At 43.2% G+C, this 20,919-nt stretch overlaps 1 protein-coding gene and 1 long non-coding RNA gene across 7 annotated transcripts in view; one reads left to right on the top strand and one right to left on the bottom strand.

Moving 5' to 3' along the window:
• The window catches only part of LOC120508766, a 101,757-nt gene extending 98,685 nt beyond the window's left edge, over positions 1-3,072 (bottom strand). Inside the window, exons 1-2 of the long non-coding RNA XR_005629075.1 lie at positions 2,850-3,072; positions 2,176-2,221 (exon numbers count right to left, since the gene is read on the bottom strand). This is a non-coding gene — a long non-coding RNA (uncharacterized LOC120508766). The remainder of the gene's footprint in view (positions 1-2,175; positions 2,222-2,849) is intronic.
• An 8,224-nt stretch (positions 3,073-11,296) lies between these two features.
• DIAPH2 (diaphanous related formin 2) overlaps positions 11,297-20,919 on the top strand; it is a 170,639-nt gene continuing 161,016 nt past the window's right edge. For 5 of the 6 annotated variants that reach the window (XM_039722540.1, XM_039722538.1, XM_039722535.1 and 2 more), the window contains exon 1: positions 11,297-11,488. In XM_039722540.1, coding sequence (XP_039578474.1) covers positions 11,372-11,488 — 117 coding nt within the window. In that variant the 5' untranslated portion in view covers positions 11,297-11,371. The remainder of the gene's footprint in view (positions 11,489-20,919) is intronic. The other variant, XM_039722539.1, reaches the window with a different exon arrangement.

The following is a 20,919-nucleotide window of genomic DNA, read 5'->3' as shown; positions in this document are numbered from 1 at the left end:
CACACAGGGAAGCCCAAGGTTCAAACAGGAACAAGAGAAAATGGTTTCCTCCATCTCAGTCAAGTGCCCAGCTCACACAGAGAACTCTGCTCCACTAAGCTGAGATGATAACAAGCTTCTTATGCCAGCTTAATATAAGAATATTTGTACAAAAATAAGGGTAAGCATTGGACATAATGTAGCAATCACACTGAAGCAATTCTAACAAGTTGCTGCCAAGCAGCTCCTTTTGTTTATCATAGATCATATTAAAAAAGAAAAAATTACTGGGCAAGTGATATACAAAGAACTGGAAGGTTTTTTTCCCCGAGTTATTGTTGGAAAGAAATGATGAATTATATTAACATGATCTACCACTTTATTTACTAATGTGAGTTTGCAATACACCGCCTAAAAACCTGCAACAACATCCAAAGACTTTTAAAACTGCTATAAAAATGACATACTTGTTGTTTTGGATGTTTTTATCACTGTTTAAACACTGGATGTGTTTATTCAGTAAGTTGCCCTTAACTGCTCTTGTGCAGGGAAATTATATTTTTGAATACTTGAAAGCTTAATTACTAATCAACAATGGATGTAACGTTGTAAATCTCCAAGTTTGCTGTGTCGTGCTCCAGAACAATTACATGATGCAGCTGTGGGGTCCCTTACAAACATAACCTCACTACAGTGATCACTGCAAAATGTTTTCTGCAATGGGAGAACAAGGAAGATCCGAGCTGTTGTTTGTTCACATAAGGAACACGACAGAGAGCCAATGAAGTTTTCACTGATATGCAGAAGTATCTGCTGAGGTTCTGACTCATAAGCAGCTTGCTGCTATATTTAGCAGCAGAGGAATGTTTACTTGATTACCTCTCCTATAACAACAAACAAGATTTTACTGAAATCTGTGGAATGCACTGTTAAAGATTTCAGAGTGTGTGACATAATGAATGCAAAGCCCAAGACCCCCAATTAACCAAAGAAACAATAATAAAACTTAAAATAACCTCTCAGTTGATAGAAACTGGGAGTTGTTCACAATTATGTCATCTCCCTTATCTAAACATTCATAGGGCCAGAACAGTTTTACCTCGAGTCAGGCACCATGACCAATGCCCATGTAATTGCATTAAGGGATTCTGTGATCTCAGATGAGGCCTCCCAAACACTCCTCAACCCCAAACCTGAGCCCTGCAGCCTGGAATTACTGAATTTTATATCAGAAAGCAAATCTAGATAAGATTTTTTTAAAAAAAGTTAACCAGTCCTGAGCCCTGTGGTGTCACCCTGTGTACTTCCAACCCGGCCAAAGGGAATTTTGGGCACTGCTCTGTATCAAGATTTATTCTGCATTCTCCTGTTGGAGCACACTGCAGCCAGGGCTTGTTTAACCAGCTGCCAATTAGAAATAAATATAGTTTTGTATCGCTAGGAAAAAAACTCAAGGAACACTGGTTTACACAGAAAAAGCCATGATGTTCTGGAAGCCACATAAGCAGATTCTTAGCTATAGATACTGGCCTGGGACAGGCATCTGGTTGTGAAGGAGACAATAAATGGGTTTGTTAAAGCACAGATTGACTTTGGAAAAATAATTTCAAGAGTTAATTTAACAGGTTAACCATGCCTAATCAGATTACACTAGGATTAAATTAGTGGAGCACAAAGAGAAATTTGAGTCATCCTAACACAACAGGATTTTATTAATTACCTAAGAGTTTCAAAAAACTGGTCTACAACTACACTAGGTTCATAAACAAAAAAGGAAATAACTAACAAAACCACAAATGCCCTTTTGAATTCACAGGATGACCTAAACCCATGAGCTTATTTTAAATACTACATTACAATGCAAGATGGACCAGAAATAAACAAAAACATTCCTCTTGACTTCAACTGATTGGTCTGAAAGTAATTAAATCCAGGAAAGCTCTTCTGCTGCTATAAAAGGACTGGATGCTGATATTTCCCATGCAAGTGAGACAAAAGCCATGGCCTTGTATAATTACAAACCCAGGCCAAGAGTGCTGCTGAAGCACAGCCTCCATCACTGCCTGGGGCTCTGCTCGGGCACCCTCAGCAGAGACCACACAAACATCAAATGCCAGCAGCTTCAAAACACAAAGCAATAACCTAAAAGCAGAATGTGGATTAAACAAGTTATTTCATCAGGAGCAGCACACTCACCTGCTAATAAAACACCTGGAAAATCCTTGCTGGCCACACAAAACTCCTGGGAGATTAAAAAAAAAAAGAGTTACTCCTGGCTGAAGCATTATCATTGCTGTGTAGATACCTTTCATGAAGTTGTGCCTATTTTCACTTAATTTCTTATTAACATTTTCCCCTTTTTAATCCTTAAAGCACCAAAAAGCCAAGCTCAGGCTGTAATTGTGCCTTCTCCCCTCCTCTGGTTGTGGTTTGCAGCCTTCCCACTGCTGTTCTTCAAAGAGGGGCAACTTCCTGCAGAGCAGGGGGGTGGCTCCTGAGGTGGGAAGGGGCTTCTCACTCCTCTTCCTCACCAGTGCCTCCTCTTGTACCACTGCAGGTGTTTCTGAGAGCACACGATAGGCAGGCACAGGGGATTGGGCAAAAATCAGCCTTTTTTTCAAGTAAGGAGAATTTTAACCCCGATCAATTTTGCAATCCCCGTAACACCAGTCACATGAGCATTTGGTGTGCACAAAAGCACCAGGAGACAGGAAAGGGTAACGGGCAGAAACAAAAGAATCAAATTCCTTTCACAGCAGTCCTAATGTTCTAAAGTGGTACCAAAGACAAAATAAAATCTGAAGTAACTTCCAGCTAATAACATTCCATGAGCAGAATTATACATAGAAAAGGAAAAAAGGAAACTTTACGGCAAAAATCCCCCCAACAAGCAACAACCATTTACGTCACAGAACCCCAAATTCCAGCAGAGACAGAGGCCAGAGAGCTCCGTGCCAGTTGCAGCCCTTTAGCCTGCAGGGAAAGCACTCAGTGAAGTCTGGAATGAGCTTCTGGTCCAGCTGGGAAAGCCTGGCCTTTCCTGTGCCATCAGACACCCTCAGCAGGTGACACAGCCACCCCTGAGCTCCCTCTTGCTGCTGCTGGATCTCTTTCAGAGCCTCTTGTGGACAGTCTCACCTCTCTCCAGCCCTCTGTGAAGATTACAGCGCTCTCTCCTCTGGACTTTAACTCTCTCTTGCTATGTTCTCCTTGGACAATTTCATCCACAGATTTCCATACCATTTCTATCTGAAATTTTAAGACTATCAAAAACACCGTGTTCTTCAAACAAATGGATAATAACCATTCCTGCAAATGGAACCTATACTCTCCTACACGTGAAACTTGCATTTTTTGTCCTGTCCTTATCACTGGAGCTGTGTCACCTTCCTGTACTGGAACAAGCATCTGCCAGGTGCTTGGGCTCACGTTCCTCCAGAGAGGCCTGTGCAGGAGAGGGATTTGCATTGGCATCTTTGGGTTCATACTGAGGACTCAATAAAGAACATGCTGACGAAGAGTTGTGACCCAGAAACAGGCAATAATATCCACTGATATGGCTGACGAGCTTAACCTGCCCCCAGCCTTTGGACTTTGCCCTCTTTGCACAATTTCTGTTGATCTTCAAGCACAGGGCTGGGAACGGGGGCAGCCTGGTGCTCAGAGCTGGTCCCTGAGTCAGTGTGGCACAGGAAAGGATAAAAACCCTGCCAATTTTCACAATGTCAACTGTCACACCTCACGAACCAGAGCACTGGTAGTGGAGAGTTAAAGGTGAGAGAATAGTACTGGTGATCTCTCACTGCCACATTTGTGCCCATTTGTGCCAGAGCTGGGGACACTGCAGGTGAGGATTGGCTCAGCAGACTGACCTGGCAGAGAACTAGATTTTTTTTATTATTAATTTTTATTATTAATTTTTGATTATTAATTTTGTATCACAAAAAACCACTAAGGCTAAACAAATCTGCATGTGGATAAAGTGAGGGCACTGCCACCCTGAGAGTCACCTCTTCTTACACAAATCAAGTGTGTGTTCTCTTGGGCCAAGCCTCAACTCATCTTCAGCCACTTGTGTGATCAGAAATAGACAATTGTGTGTGTGCAGGAGAAGATCAGAGTTAATCTTGCTGCTCATTATTTTAGCCCATGCCATCTTCATTCATTTAGAAAAAGGACTAAGTGGACAAGGAAAGAATTTTGATTACTGCTTTTCACAAGTAAGTTCAGTGTGAGCAATATTTAAGGAACTAACAGAGACAAAAGGAAGAATAATTCAGAACAAACCAAAAATGTAGAAGAAGAGCAGCTCCTTGTTCTCTGCAGTATTTTACACAGTCCCATCCTGCTGGAACTGTGCTGGATAACAAGGATGTATATTTGACTTCAGAGTCAGGTTTTTCCCTCACAAAAGATAAACATGCAGTTGATTTCAGTGAAAGTTACTAACGACTCTTAAGTTAAACCCAAATATTGAGTGAACCAAGATCAACATAGGGAGTATACCAAAAACATCCCTGCTGAGCATAATTCTTCTCATTCCTCAAAGCTGCAATACCTGCTTTTCAAGGTATTTACCTCTGTCAGTCATTTAAATGGCATGCTGAAATTATATAATAACATTAGTTTGCATACTAAATAACTGCATCATACCACTGGTTTATTCCCCTGGAAAGAAGCTGTTTAACTAATCCCACTGTTAGCTCCTGTAAAAGGACACACTTGTAAAATGTGTCCCTTTCTTCCTTGTCCCCAAAAATGGGCTTTAGTGGAGTTAGCTTAGGAAAAGTTAGCAAAGGAGAAACCTCTGGTGCAGGTGTGGCGATGGAAGTCCCTCCATGCACCCCCAATAAATGACATGAGCTACCCACAGGGCAGAACAGTTAATACAAAGTAAAAATCCTTCCCTTTCTAGTAAGTGCAGCTGTTATTGGTATGCTGAACGGGCAATGGCCATGGGTGAGCATTCCACAAGTTTTTATCTAATTCTTCCATTGAACAATTTGAACAAAGATTTCTTACCATGATCTTTAGCTTTAATCAGGCCTATTTTTGTCCATCTGCCTGGGAGCTCCTCATTAGCATTACTAATGGCTTCACCATGTGCATTATTTCCATCAAAATGAACTTTATTTCCACCCAGAAATCTGCTTGTTGAAGTATGGGCTATGGAGAGAGACATTTCAAGCTACTCCATTGATAATTATTCATTCCCTGCACTGTAGAATTCTTATTTGTTAGGGCTTTGTGTCATGTACAGAAATGATAAACACTGTGATAGAGCTTTCTTTGTGGACAAAATAAATAAAATAGGAAAGTTCCCAGCCTGACCATTAAATGCCCAGTTTGGTTCTGTTGTGCTTTGAGCAGCCCTGGGCAGCTATAGAAATGTGGTTTATTAAGAAAATTGCTGTGGTATTATCCATGTGGTATTATATTTTCACAGTTTTTGTGAAAAGCTGTGAAGATGTACAAAAAGCAGGATAAACAGAAACATCTCTAGTGCTGGATGTGGTCAAGGGAAGCCTTGTAGTAAATAAAAGGAGTTTATTTTGAACTCTTCAGTCATGTTTGAGAAGCAAATTGTGCTGGGAGACACGAACATCAAAAGGTATTTTGTAAACAATTTGGGGAAGATCCCACAGCAAGATAAGCTGTGAGCTCCTTCATGGGGCTGTGGGAGACGTGCAGAACAGAGAGGAAAAGCCTCCAGGAGCCTTCGAGGGGAAAATGAAAGTCCCAGTGTGAAGAAACAGCTTTTCAGTTCCCTCCTGCAGAACTGCAGGCAGTGACAGAACTGCACTGTCAGAGTCAGATGAAACAGAGGTGCTGGGTGCCCAAAACACCAGGATGACAGAGAAAGAGTGAAAAATGAGCAGCTTTTACTGAGACCTTGAATACTCTATTTAAATCCACAGTTACTGCTGGGATTTGACTCTAAGTCAAAAAGATGTACTATATTGTAAAAAATTGTAACTAGGGTAGCACACACGAGTAAGAATAATTGTATGTTTAAAAACTGGAATACAGTGTTTAGCGGCAATGTTAATTTTTTTTTCTCTCTGTACAGATCATCTCCAGTTCTTTCAGGCTTGGAAGAAAACACAAGACATGTTTTATGAGACATAAATGTGTTTTATTAACATTGAGCAGTTGTGTCCCAGAATATAAAATGTTGGGGAAAAAATAGAAGTATTAATGCAAAAAGTTCTGATCATTCTATGGAATAGGATATTGAAAGGTAAAGGGAAAAAAGAGAATCAATTATTAACTGATTACCATTACTTCATTTATCAGCAGTTTGCTTAGTTTTTCTTGTGGGAAAAGTCAAAAATTAAGCAAAATTTTTTTGTATTTTTTACATTGTCCCCTGAAATAACCCTGTGCTATTTTCTGTACATTCCTTGTTTCTAAAAACATGAATGAAGCAAGAACTATGTTTTCTTACTGTTCTGTTAAAACCTGAAAGCAGAAAATCTTTTGGAGAAGATAAACCTCATTGGGATCTAGAATTATAGACTGAGGGGTCAAAACAGAGAAAAGAGTGACAAGACAATTCACCCAAATCAGTTCACTGCTTCAAGGAGGGGAAATGCTTCTAACAAGGAGATAACGAATTTGGAAAATATAAACCTAAAAACTGTACTGATGCTTTGTTTCCTAAGTATTAGGGGAGCCTGGCCTGGAGTAAATTAAAATCTCTAATGATTTTTTTTTCCAGATTAAAACAATTATTCAGTGTAATGAAAAAAGTCTCTTAACACAAGTAAAGTTCATAATTTTACTGTATCATTTGATAATGGCGGAGCTCGTCCAGCTTTGGATTTTAAATGAGACCTGGATTCAGTCAGCCAGGTTGAACTGGAGGTTTGCTGTAAGCACAATCACCTCCCCAACATATTCCACATGAAATCTTTCCTAAACAATAGGTGGGAAACTCAACTTCCTCTTCCTACAAGGCAAAACGTGTCAGTTATCTTGGACCTGGAAAGTTTAAAGCCCAATAAATGAGCTGTGGGGCAGCCATCTCACAGCTGGTTAAAAACAAACTGCAGCCAGGGAGAGTTAAACTTGCTGAAGTGTCATCCTGAGCCATTTAAAGGCATGTTTAGAATCCGCCGTGGTTTTAATTAACATTTGTTAAAAGGTTAATGTAAGATGTTTTACTGTACCTTCGAATCACTAACAAATGTTATACCTGTGATAGTAACTTCTTATGGCTTTATTTACCCAAACTCTACAGAGTGCTCAGTTATTGCCTCTAGAAAGCCAGGAAATTATGGTTTAGATTAAATAAAGTTTTAGCAAACAAATAATTCATGGAATTATCAGTGAGTGGATTTTCTCTGGATTCGAGTTTGCAAATAAATAATATTTATTAAGTAGTCTAAGAGAGTATTGTTTAGGGAGTTCTGTCAATAGAGACTATCTATTCATATGCAATTAACGCTCTTCATTTATTTTAATTGCTTAGCAGTTAATACTTCTAATCCTATTTTCCCACCTGTTAAGATAAGCTATTCAACCCCACGCTTTCCTTGTTATTTACCACATTCTCATGCACTGTCAACAAGCTTAGACTGATTTCCATCTGAAGATAAACTCAGGAATTTTTAAAAATTCCCAAATGTAAATAAATTCCAACTAAAACTGCAAAAAGGAGGAAGAGACAGGAGAGTAAACATTGACTGCAGTGATGGCACTGATGAAGAAGAGAGAAAAGCTCCAGAAAAGCTTCCAGCTGCACAGAGCAGGGAAGGATTGTGGTGTGTTCTGTGCGGTGCAGTGCTTGTGCTAATGACATAGGATTTCTGGATGAAAAGCTGGGAATGTACTGCTGGGTGACTTAGCAACACATTTCCTGTTTGTGGTTAAGTTAAATACTGTGTGTTTTCTCTTCTGGTAGCATACAGTGTAATTACTTTTTTCTTTTTTTTTCCTTTTTTTTTCTCTCCAGTGCAGTTAGGACAAAGGCTACAACACTGTTAACTTTCTTCCTCAGTCCTAGAAATGTGGAGACCAGAACATTTCCCAGGGACTGAAAACTGAATCACTGCTCTGGTGATCTGTTAACTGCACTTTTCAAGCAGAAGCCTGTGCCTTGTCTGGCAAATGGAAATTCTACCACTGAACTACGAATTCTCACAAATCCAGAATCATTTTCCTTTTTGGATGTACTTGGAGTGAGTGCCAAGCCTGCATGATTGAACTTTTGGTCTGTTTAGAGGCAGGGAGTTAAGAGCTGTAAGATCTCAGATTGCCGGGTTAGCCAGTCATCCCCAGAGGCCGATTTCATCAGTTCAGATATAACATCATGCACGTTTTGGGGATGCCCAGAGTGCCTCATGCTTATCAGTGTCTGATCATTCTGCTGTCAGGTAATTGTGTGGTCTCTGAGCTGCTGTGGTTGTGTGCCTGAATGGGACTGAGATTGCACGTAAGGAGAAATGTCAGCACCTCCAGAGCAGCAGCTTTTTGGAGTTCCATGTTTGCAGTGTTGTGAAATGATATTTGTAATAAATAGTTCTGAATCCATTTGCTTCAGAGATGAAGCCAAGTTAAGAACAGTTTGTACAACTGCTCGTTTCCACCCTCAGGCCACACTGTTGCTCTCGGAGTTGAGCCAAAATACTGCATTGCAGTGTCTGCCAAAATGAGGTTTGTCTGCCTGCCTTAGGCTGAGCTGTGGTTTTCTGGAGGGTTTTTTCTTTGATTCATTTTGGTGTTGAGGGGCTTTTCCCTGTAAATTTTTCCTAATTGGGATAGCTACATTATTTCCCTTCACTCCTTTTGCTTGGAACTACCTGCAGAGTTAAATGGTCATAAAGGTCCTTAGCTCAAACATGGAATATTTGCTTCTCAGTCCTGGAAACTGGAGTGGGGTGGGGGAAGAACACTAAAATGCAGCAGTATGACTAAAAACATTTTCAAAAAGAAAACAACAGGCTTTAACTTCTGCTGTGAAGTGGATCTAATGGCACTTGATCTATGGCAAGCTTTTCAAAAACAGGTCTCCAGCAAATCCTGGAGCAATATTTTGTACAATACAAACAATTTTAAGCCACAGCTGAAAACTCTAAATGGAGACTTGCAAAGCATTTGTAAATCAGAGTTAAAAAAACGAACTAACTCTGGTAAGCAAGCAGCCATCTGTCCCAGGAGAGCAGGCAAACCCAGCAAGGGGAACTAAGAGCAGCTGTGAGATGACTTCATCACATGGTGCAGCTGCAGCCTGATGGTTGCACATCTTTTCTGCATCCCTCAGACAAGGGCACATTCATTACAATGTACAGCAAATCCCCTGCGATGCTTTCATGATGTGTGGTGTCCCCACACCTGACTTCAGTGGGCTTTTATTATATTTTGCTAAAATCAGGAACATAATCTGAATTCTACTCCACCAAAACTAAAGGAACTCAAGGCCTGCCTGCACATCTGCTCAGTTTTCTCGATTTCTCACATGTGCACTTGCTTTCACTCACACCACAAATTATTTTTGGCATGTTGTGCCAGCTGCTCCTGATTCTTAGAGGTCAGTGAATGTAAAGGTTTCACTGAAGAACACTTGGCTAGGGCAGGATGAGCAGCATCGTGGCAAATTTAGAACATTTGAGGATAAAAAGTTCTTGAGCACTTAAGAAGTTATACTGAACAAATAGTGCTACAGAGTTTGGTTTAAAATCTCTTCAATTTGTGCACAGAGATGCCAGGCTGTTGGAAGTTCTCTGTTTTCCATGAATCTGGACTGACTGAACTTTGTGCTCCAGATATGAGTGCTGCTTAATAAAGAAAAATAGAGACAGCAGAGAAAACCCAAAATGCTCATTAGAGCTAATTGAAAAGAAGAAAAAAACAAATTGGAGCATTTCTTTTAAACAAACCATTGTTAAACTGGTGCTGTAGCATGATATCCTGTCAACTATAAATGGATGTAGTTGGAAATAACACATTGCCTGATATTGCAAACAAGTGATTAAATTAATGATTACTTGATTAATTTCATCATTACAACTTAGGTATGGTTAAGATGGTATCATAAACTATGTCCAAATTATTGTTAAAATGAACAGAATGAGAAAAATGAAGATTTATACAGGAAAGAAGAGATGGATCTCAAAGGAAATTTTAGAACAGAGCAGCAAGCCAGAGCTGGCCTATTTTATAACTTCCTAACTTCTGCTGCCAAGATTCTACTTTCATTTCATGACACCTGCCAGTTTTAGAGCTGTCCTTTTATTTGAAAGCTGGCATTGTCAGATTTTATCAACGGGTTTTCATAGCTGGATTTAAAAGGTAAATATTTCCCCCAGCACTCTGGTAAGCCTCAGAGAGTCACGAGAAATGGAGAGGCCCCTGAATCTCAGGCTTTGTATCACTGGGTATGTATTAGAGATCAGAAATTCACTATTGTGTCTTGTTTGCCCTTTGGGACTCTCTCCTAGAGGGCAACAAACTGATACATTTGTATCTGAACGTGAGATCCAAAGGATCGCCCTTGTCCCACCAAAACAAGAGATCATCATGGTGTTCGTGACTGCTTTTTCAACATCATTGAGCAGGTACACATTCACCTACACCAACACAAAAATGTGTATTTTTCTTTTAAAAATAGCAATAATATTGAAATGAGGACATCTGTCAACATGACACCTTTAATAAGCAGACATGACCCGTGGTTTTCCTCTGTGCTCACACAGAGCACCCTGAGAATCCTTCAGCTTACACAGCCAGCTTGGCCGAAGGGATTCTGGAATCCACAGAAAAGGTGTAAACAGTTTTTCCTTGTTGTAACCCCTGGGCACGGGCAGACGAGTCAGATATTTCAGATATTGTTCAGCCTGGAGGAGAGAGAATCAGCTTTGGGTGCTCGGAGCGGCCTCCCAGAACCCGCCGGGAGCTTTCACCAAACACCGGGCACGACAATTTACAAGGGCAGCAGTGACAGCACACAGGGGGACGGGTTCAAAGTGGAAGAACGAAGGTTTCAATTCGGTATTAGGTGGAAATCCTCCCTGTGCGCATGGGGCGGCCTTAGCACAGCTGTGCCTGCCCCCGCAGCCCGGGGCGTACCCAGGTGAGACGGGCACTGCACACACCCGTGCCAGCGGCACGTCCCCCCGCCCGTGGGGGGCTGGAAGGCCGGGCAGTGCTCGGCCCCTCCCAGCGTACCGTGCCCTAACCCGGCCGGGCTGTTGGCCGGACCCGGCCCCGCTCCGGGGGCGTTCCGAGCGCCCCTCACGGCTCCGCCATTTGCCGCCGCCGCCGCAGGGCGCAGGCGCGCGCCGCCCGCTCAGGCGCGGTGGCTCGGGCGGGCCGCTCGGCTCGGCTCGGCTCGGCTCGGCTCGGCTCGGCTCGGCTCGGTCCGGCCCGGCGGGGGCAGCCCCGCGCAGCCATGGACGGACACGCGGCCCCGGGCGCGGGCGGCGAGGAGCCGCTGAGCTCCGGCAGGATGAACGCGAAGCGCGGCGGGCGCGCCGCGGAAGAGGAGAGCCGGAACAAGCCCAAGCTGGTGAGCGCCCCGGGAGGCGGGCGGGGAGCGGCCCCGGCTCGGGCGGCTGCCGGAGCAGGGAGCGAGGGGCGGGGGAGCCTTCTCGGGCGCTGCAGGCTCCGTGCGGGCTCCGGCGCTCCCGGAGGGGCAGCGCCCGGAGCGGCCGGGCCGCGGAGCCGCTGCTCGGGGCTGTGGGGCCGAGTTCCCACGCTCGGGAGGGGACAGCGACAGGGACAGCGACAGAAACAGGGACAGCGACAGAAACAGGGACAGCGGCAGCCTCTGCCCCGGGTGCGGCCGCTCCGGCTGAAGCATCCAGAACGCGGTGCCAGCCACGTGCTGCCCAATGGAGCCTCGCTTAATGGGAAAACAATTTAAGAAACCGGGTGGTGTCTGATGGGCTTTTTGAACGTGAATCCTGTGTGGGAATGCAGTTTGCTTATAATGGCCGTGCTCTTTGGTTTTTATTTTTTTTTATTGACAAGCATGTTAAGTCGAAATGCAGGTGGAGTTGAAGGCAGCATCCTTGGGTTGGGTGCGGCCGCTCCGGCTGAAGCATCCAGAACGCGGTGCCAGCCACGTGCTGCCCAATGGAGCCTCGCTTAATGGGAAAACAATTTAAGAAACCGGGTGGTGTCTGATGGGCTTTTTGAACGTGAATCCTGTGTGGGAATGCAGTTTGCTTATAATGGCCGTGCTCTTTGGTTTTTTTTTTTTTTTTTATTGACAAACATGTTAAGTCGAAATGCGGGTGGAGTTGAAGGCAGCATCCTTGGGTCGTGTCACGGTTCATAAATGCTGCAGTAGCAAAACCCGCTAATGTGCCAGTGTTTGCCTGTAATTGTTTACTTCTGTCGCTTGCACGTGTTGAATCGACCCCATGTAGCTCGGCTCTGGCTTGTATTTCCAAGAGCAACAGTGTAGCACTTATAACTGCCTGGGTCTTCTCCTTAGAGAGAGTGCTAAAGTTACAAACTTTGTTTAACCTGTTGCAAGGGCTTTCCCCGACTCTGGTATAACTCGCTCAGTATTGAAGTTCTCCCACCATGTGTTCCTTTCAGTGAGTATAGAGCTTTTAGATAATCAGCCCGACAACTGCAGTTTGGGTTCTTGTTGTTTGTTTGGGGTTTTTTCTTGTTTTGTTTGGTTTTTTTGTTGTTGTTGAACATGAAATTAGCATATGGGGAAGTTGGTAAATACATAACATTGAGGCATAGAAAAGTTACTGCAAGTTATGATTGTTTCAGAGGATGACAGTCAGAAAATGAATGACTTGAACTGCACTTGTATTGAAACTGACAGTGTATCTGGGCAAAAGATACAAAATGTGGTGTCTTGTTTTGTTTCATGGTGTTAATGGAAACAAACTGGTGTTTCCTTGCATAGGATAAACTTTGTATAAACAGCACCTTTGGGTGTGTTTATACTACCCCTACTATTTCCTGCTAAAGTACCTAAGGAGGCTGCTTGGAGATTCCTGCAGGGAACTGATTCAAAAATCACTCAGGGAAGTGCTTCTGTTGGGAGCTGTGAACATCAATTTGAATTTTGCTCTAGCAGAAGAGAACTCTGTTCTGATAGAAACACATAATTTGAAAAATCAAAGTGAAATGAGCTCAAAATTGGATTGAACAGGATGACTATTTCCATTGAATGGTCTAGTCACTTATTTTAGAATCACTAGAATAAATTCCATTGTTCCATTGAGTGGAAAAAAAGAACATTATGTTAATATTTGCCTTCATTCACAGCGGTATGCTTTTGTTTCTTGCGGGGGTGGGTGATTGCAGTCCAGCAGCACCCTGGATCAGAGCAGGGATATGTTGCTCAAATCAGAGCCTTCTAAAAGATAGTTCTGCCCTGGGGTAAGTGACTGGCCTCTGATGGAATAATTGAGTGAGTGGGTTGAATAGGAAAGCAGATTTTTTTCACTCTGCACATGATGTGCACAAATGGTGTATGAACCTGACACGAACAGAGATTTACTTTGAGGGAGAAAAAGGGCTGGCATTCAGGTGTGCTTTAAATTGTGACTGGGCAGCCAGATTTACCAATTACTGCCAAGGGTTTGTAAGGGAAGAGCAAGCCTGTAATCAGGGAAAGGCTCCATCCATTATACAGGAGAGTAATCCTCGGCAATTTTGCTGGCTTTAATTTGAATGAGGAGTTGGTTCTGCTGGGGTGGCAATGTCCCCAGGCGCTGGGAGAACACTCTTACTTGCACCTCATCCCTGTTCTCTTCATTGTGCAGGTAATAAAGATGTGTTTGGGCCTTGTGGCAGAGAAGCCACGCTGTTGGTGCTGTGCTGAGGTGTCACTGAGCTCACACACCAAGCTCCTCACAGCTGGGCGTGGAGATTTTCTGGGTTCATCTTTGTAACTTACAATTCATCGAGTTTCAGTGGAGTCACAGAGATGAATCAACCTGCGCTCCCTGTCATGTGCTGGGTGTAATTCAAGGAGCTCAGCGTGCTGACAGGAGTGTGCCTCCTCCCAGAACTTATTTCACACATCCAGGGGAGTGCTGAGCACGGGCTTGCTGGGAGGGGGTGCACAGCTACTCACAGAGGAGAAAGTATTTTTGGTGCCTGGCACAGCAAATGAGGCAAATCCTTGGGAAGAAGTCAGAGCAATGATGTTTTTATGATAAAAATGGCTCTAGGTGACAGAGGGCTAGGAACTGAAGTTGTTATCCTGAGGGAAGGGAAACTAGAATAGAAAGGTGGAAGGGTTTTATTTCCTTGTTCTCTTCATCTGAAAGTAAAAGGTGTGCAGTGCTGCTTGGCCTGCAGAGGTGCAGTGCTTTGTTTGGTGGGCCTTTGAAGGGCTGCAGCCTGACCAGTGGCATTTTCCTGATGGACAGGAAGCAGGACTGGGCTGTTGAGGGAGAATCTGTGCTGGGAAGGAAAACAATGCTTTCAAGTGTTTCTCTGTAAGACAATTGACTATACACACACAAGTAATTAAAGGTGAGCGGTATCAGAACTACTAATTCATTTGTTTTCTGCTGTAGGTAGTTGGGAGAGGTGTGCAGGTTTCATGCAATTTGTTGAATGTGACTGGGCTGCACAGTGAGAATTTAGTCCAGTTTTTGTAGTGTTGAGGGAGAATCTGTGCTGGGAAGGAAAACAATGCTTTCAAGTGTTTCTCTGTAAGACAATTGACTATACACACACAAGTAATTAAAGGTGAGCGGTATCAGAACTACTAATTCATTTGTTTTCTGCTGTAGGTAGTTGGGAGAGGTGTGCAGGTTTCATGCAATTTGTTGAATGTGACTGAGCTGCACAATGAGAATTTAGTTCTAGTTTTTGTAGAAGTAGTGTGTAAACTGGAGTGTTTTACTGAAGTTTGGTATCAGTGTTAAGAGCACCTGGACCCAGCTGCTGCTGAGGGAGCTCTGGTTGGGTGTTTTGGGTTTTTTTTTCCTCTTTTTTTTTCTGGCTTAAGGACTAGAGGTTGGAATAAGTGCCTGGTATTTTTGTCGTCATTTTTGTTTACAGTGAAATGGGCGAAAAAAAATCTAGATTGTTTTGGCAAACAATCATCTGATCTCATGTCAGCCCTGAGAATAGGCTGGCAGGAGGTGGCAGGGAGCAATGGGTTTGGCAACATGCTAATTTGCTTGTTTTAAAGCATGCCTGTTCTGCTAGGGCAAACAGACTAAATTAAGGTTGTCAGGGAGATTGCTGGGATTCCTCTGTTGGTTAATGCTTAACTCAGATGTTCTTTGCTCTCCTCCACACTTCAGTCACATGGGAAATAGATAATTCTGTCAGGGACCTAGGAATGGGAAGTGCTTGAGAGTGTCAGCTCTGGTTTGACAGAGCTGGGGTCGCTTACCAAGGGCCTGGCAAGCTGAGCATCTTTTTGGTGAGAAGGTGAAGTCAGACTTGGGATGGAAGTTCATGGCAGAAGAAGGGAGGACAGATCATAAAAAGGAGCTGGAGACGAGACTAAAAGGGGAAGATGATTTGGAGGATGAAGAAGTATTTGTTGGTCAGGGATGCTGAAATCACTGTTGTTGGAGGTTTTCAAGTTCTGAACCTGTGATTTGGAGGATGAAGAAGTATTTGTTGGTCAGGGATGCTGAAATCACTGTTGGAGGTTTTCAAGTTCTGAACCTAGGTAGAATCTTTAGCATGCTGATGTGAATTTAGTGGGTGACCCTGCTTTTTGGGCTGCCCTGAGGAAAGAATGAGATCCTTTCAAACATCTGTGGTTCTGTGAGTCAGCGCTTGAAAAGAGGTGCTGCAACAAGATTTGGGGTGCTCTGGCAGTGGTAGAGCACTGCCTAATTAGAAGTTAACATGGCCAGTGGTTTTCGGTGGTGTTTTTAATTCCAGCTAACATCTCGTGTCACTTTAGGATTAGCAGAATGGTGGCCAGGAGATGCTGACACTCACTGCTTCACCCCAGGTCCCCTCCAGGTCTGTGTGGGAGCTGTGCAGTGCAGGATTCTCCACTTCCCACAGACCCCATTGCTGAAAGGGGCTGCCTTCCGAGTGTGGTGTGCCTTTCCAATCAGATTAGGAGGAAGATGTTGTGTAACTCGCAAAACAAATAGGGGAAGAGAGCACTCCTTTAATTGGAGAGCAAGTGGATTTGGTGATTCACCCAGAGAGCATCTCATATTTTGTTTTAAAAGCAGAAATTGTTTGTGCTTAACACTGAAGTCTTTTAAACCTCGTGAGCTTTGAGAAAAGCTAGGAACTCAACATGCTGACTAATGTGCCACAACCTGGCATCAAACAGTGGGATAAAAGTTTTTATGGAGTCACTTTAAACCTGAAGTAAGCTGAGTATGCCTGGGAGAGGTTTGTGCTGCACCACCCAGAGCAGTGCAGGAGTGGAGTGATTTAAATGTGCCTATCAATCCTTGTCAGACTGTGCTGCAGGACCCACCAAAAAAAAAAAAAAAGGCTGTGTTCTTCTTGCATGACTCCTTTAGATATCTGTGCACTGCATACGTGACCTATGAGTCAGGTTGAGCAGAGATTTTTGGCAATCAAATCAAATGTCTTAGGTTTGAAATCATAGTGTCTCTGAGGGGAATCTGGGTATGCCTGCAGAGAGTTCTTGTTTCAGGTGTATGCTTGAGGAAGGAGTGCACCAAAATTCTTGTGTTCTAAAAGAGTCTTGGTATTATTAGTTCAAAGTCAGGATATTCCAACAAGTGAAGCTGTCCTGGGGTGACTTTATGATGCTTGTACCCCCATTCATTTGTTTAAGCAGAAATAAGTTTTGCGCCTTTAAGACTGGTTCTGAGAGCAAAGAGGGGGGAAGAAGGACACAGTTTTTCTCCCAAATTTGCCCTAAAACAGGACAGAAGTTATCAAGGGTGCAACCATTACTGAAGTGTAGAATTAATGTCTTCTGGAACTTGTGTTGCTTGGAGTTATCCCGGTCAGGCCCTGCTGCTGCCAGGAGGGTGGGGCAGGCTTGGTGCTGGTGTTCGGGTAAATGCTGGAGCTTTTCATGGCAGTCGCTCTTGACACCGTGTAAGTGAGGTGATGGAGACAGTGATAAGCCTGTCTGTGGTAATTCAACTTCCTGAACTACTCCTTGTGAGACAAAGCTGCAGAGCACTTCTGTGCACTACAGGAAGCTTTGCAAAGAGCAGATTCCAGCCAGGCCGGGTGAAGGGCAGCTGTGGGGACTGGCAGTGTGCACAGCAGATGGGAGTGATGCTTTCTGACACTGCAGGCAGCGTGGTGCTGGGTGTTGGAGTGTTCAGGGATGAGCTTTGGTTCTGCTGAGCCAGCAGAAGGAAAAGATCTGCCCCTCCCTGTAGAGTGGGCTGCAAGATGACTTCATGTTGTCTTCGTCCTTTGCAGTTCTCTAGAGTAAACAATAAAGCAGTAATGGCTAATAACAGCCTCGGATTCTTTTCATCCTTGTCCAAATTCAGAGGACAACAAGCAATGTCAGTTGCTGCTGGAGCAACTGTCACTTGCAGTTCGTTCTTCATCGGTTTGCTTGTTCAACCTTGAAGCACAAGAAGTTAGGAAATTACTCAAATGAATGGTTTCAGCAGTTGCTTGCAGCTTTTATGTCATTATTCCTTACAAAAAAAAAAAAAACACAGTAACTTTGTTTAGGAGGAAATAAGGGTTTTTTCCTTAAAACCAGCTATGGTGGTAGAGCAGATCATTTTGAGAGATTGAAACAAAAAACCTTCTTTAGTATTTGTGTAGCAATTGATAAAGTTCCAGGTAGATAAAGGTAACTTGTCTTAAACTTGCATATTGGTTTTATATCAAACTGATGCTCACATCTCGTGAGTGAAGTGGTTTTTGCTGCAGCAGTAGAGGAGTGAGCACCCCAAGGATTCCCAGCTGCACCTGTAGCAGGCAGCTAGGTGGGATGCTGTGTGACACAAGCAGCACTAACACAGCCTGCAAGGCAAATATATTATACCTGGTAACAATAAATTGTGTGGGAGAAAGGGGTGCCAGGTAAAGAATTGGCTTTTTTGGGAGCAGTGTGGCTGCAGCGCTCTCCCTGCTCCCCTTGGTGCTCTGCTGCCATCAGTTTTGTGTGGCAGTGGGACAGACAAGGTCGTGAAATGAACCTGGCAGAACCAGGTAAATCATGGACTCTTCTGATTTATAGAAATGGAGAAATACCTTGAAAATTCAGTTCTGGAACAAGGCACACATGGGAATTGTATGTTTGCTGCAGCTCCTGAAGGATTTTGGTTCACCTGGGTGTGGTGATATTTGGCCTGAAGGTGTAGTGCACAGTGTCATGTCACCACACCTTCTGTGTTGTGTAAGGCAGCAGTGTTCTCAGGAGTTTCTAATGGATACAGGCTCCTCCCCTGTAAACAGGAAAGCCTCACAGAGTGAGGCAAGGGCAGTGTCCAGGGGCTGCTTGTGGCAGGCAGCTTTCTTGTAAGGCTGCCTTCCTGTGAGTGATCCTCAGAGAAAATCACTGGAGACAAGAGGATGTTGGAGAAAATGATGAATATGGAGAATGCCTGATGTGTCTGCTGCCTGCAAGTGTGCTTTGCATAGTGCTACTAGAAATACTTTCAATTTGTAACAGTTTAAACTTGCCTCAAAGGCAAAAAATATTAGTGTAAAAGTGACTGATTAAAAATAATGTCATTGGGAAAAGTACTGCCATGTATTCCTTAGTGACTTTTGTGTGTGTAAATATATATTATTAACACACTTACTGCTGCCCTACTTTTTGTAGAAATATGAACTTTTCTTTTTATAACAAGACCCCATTAACACATTTAGTTTGTCCCATTGAGTCAGAATAAATACAGAAGAACTTGCTTGAGGGTTGTGAAACTTTTAGTGTTGCTACCTCAAAGTTTAGAACAAGAACAAGTTTAGAAAAAGTTTCTAAAAATACAAATTTAAAATATTTGGGGAACAGTGCTGTAGAATCCCAACCCCTGGTGCTGCAGGACTGTTGCTCTTCAGCCAGGAGAGCAGCAGCTGTAATTTTAGGTTCCAAAGACCAAGAGAATTGCAGGATTGGTGGGTGCAGGTTTGAGGGACGCAGGCCTGGTTCTTTGTGCAGGGATTAGCTGGTCAAACATTAATAACTTTGTCCTGGCTGGAGTCACATGAACACACTGCTCCATACTACGTGTGCAGGCATGAAGGTGAGAGAAAATAACCTGGCACCTTCAGTGTCCCTGTGGACACCTTTTTGTCACAAGTAGTTGGTTATGTGCTCACACGGGCTCTGTACAAATTCGGTTTGGGCTCAGGGATGCTGGAACAAGACAAAATAAGTACTTGGTCAGGAGAAATGTTAGTTCTGCAGTTCATTACTCCTTAATATGGTGAGAGCTAATGATGGTTGTTATAATGATCTTTAAGGACGCCTGTGGTTTAGTGGTTTTTAATGAGTGTAGCTTTGTCAGGAACAAATACAAAGCCAACATGAGATTCATTAGATGCTAGCCCCTAATAACAGAATACAAGCTGTTAATTCTTGTGCAGCATAAAGTTTTTTGCTTTCCTGTCTGCACTTTGGTTCTTCATGTTCTTTCTCTCGCTGTGAATTATTTTTGGCTATTAAATTTGAGTAACTTCTGAAGTACTTTGGTTTCATAATGGAGCTGTGCTGGATGTTTGCATTTGTAATTGTGTGAGTACACGAGTAGATGAGAACTTGACATTTGTTCAGAATTGAAGTGGTTGTGTGTCCCAGTTGTATCAGAACAGGGAAGAATTTCCATAAAGGAAGAGGACAACAGCACATCAGGCTGAGAATATGCACTGGTGCCATGTATGTTTGAATTTTTGTGCCAACCACATTTAGTGGGTGAATGAGAAACAAAAGGTTTGAGCACAGAGCCTTGAGCTCAAGGGGTAACCCCACGTTAGATGGCCAAGTTCCACAGCTGGCACTGGAGCTGAGCTCTCTGCCATCCTCCAGGCTGGCCCTGCCCCTCCTGGGGAGCTCCACAGTAACTTTGATTTGTACACACTGAAGGAAATTGTACAGTGACAAATTCACAGCACTGGATTTAGTTTTCATCCTCCAGTTTATTGTAGCTTGGTGGAGATGTTCCCAGACTAGAAAGGTGAAGAGTGCAGCAGAAGGGTTTGGTGAAGTTTCTGCCTGTAAACCAGAAAGGCAATTTGCATTTTTGATATGCATTCATATCTCAACTTCAGACAAAGTTTGGGTGGATAGGAAAGGCTTCCTAAATCCATTAAGGTTAGTTTATAGTGTTCTGTGATTCAGACTAATTGCTGAATGCCTCCTAAGATAAGCACTAATCCCATCAGTTAACATTTGATATTTCAAAATTGTTTTGTGAAAAACCTTTATGAAGGTCGTATGAGTGTTCTGGGGTAGCCAAAGCACACTGAACACTTTAAGATAAACCTTTTTTTTCCCTTCCTCATCTCCTTTAGCAGAAAATGAGATTCTCCATAATCTATGACAGGTTTCTCTAATTGTCCTGAATTCCAGTTTCTTCTTAATAGGGACCCTCTCCTGTACTGAAGTCAAGTGATACCCTGGGATTCCTCATTATTAAGTACAATGTAATTCTTCTCTGTCCACATGGGGCTTCATTTCCTACTTCCCCAAAGAACAAATAATCTTCGAAGGATGCTGTTATAAACAGGAAAGAATAGGGAAGAGAACAGGAAGGCCTGGAGTGTGACACAGCAGCTCTACATTGTCCAGCCCAATATTCTTTGCCTGTTGAGGTACATTATGGTCCATGCCTGTGGAAATTGTTTAACCTTGAATTTCAGTTCTGTGAGGAAAAGCCAGAGTTCCCTGCTATGGCAGCAGCACTACTCCTTTTTCCAAGTTTTAAGGGAGAAAAAAGTGGCTTTACCCTCAGCTATTGTAAGGCAGGGATCAAACACTGCTCTGATTAAGGACTTGCTCTTTACTAGTAGGTCTGTCTTGGAAGACAGACAAGATTATTGTAAGAAGTTGTTGACATGATCCCTGTGACCATG

This window comes from Passer montanus, unplaced genomic scaffold (genome assembly GCF_014805655.1).
Source record: "Passer montanus isolate IOZ18808 unplaced genomic scaffold, ASM1480565v1 scaffold49, whole genome shotgun sequence".
NCBI lineage: Eukaryota > Metazoa > Chordata > Aves > Passeriformes > Passeridae > Passer > Passer montanus.
This window is presented reverse-complemented; position numbering and strand designations above follow the sequence as displayed.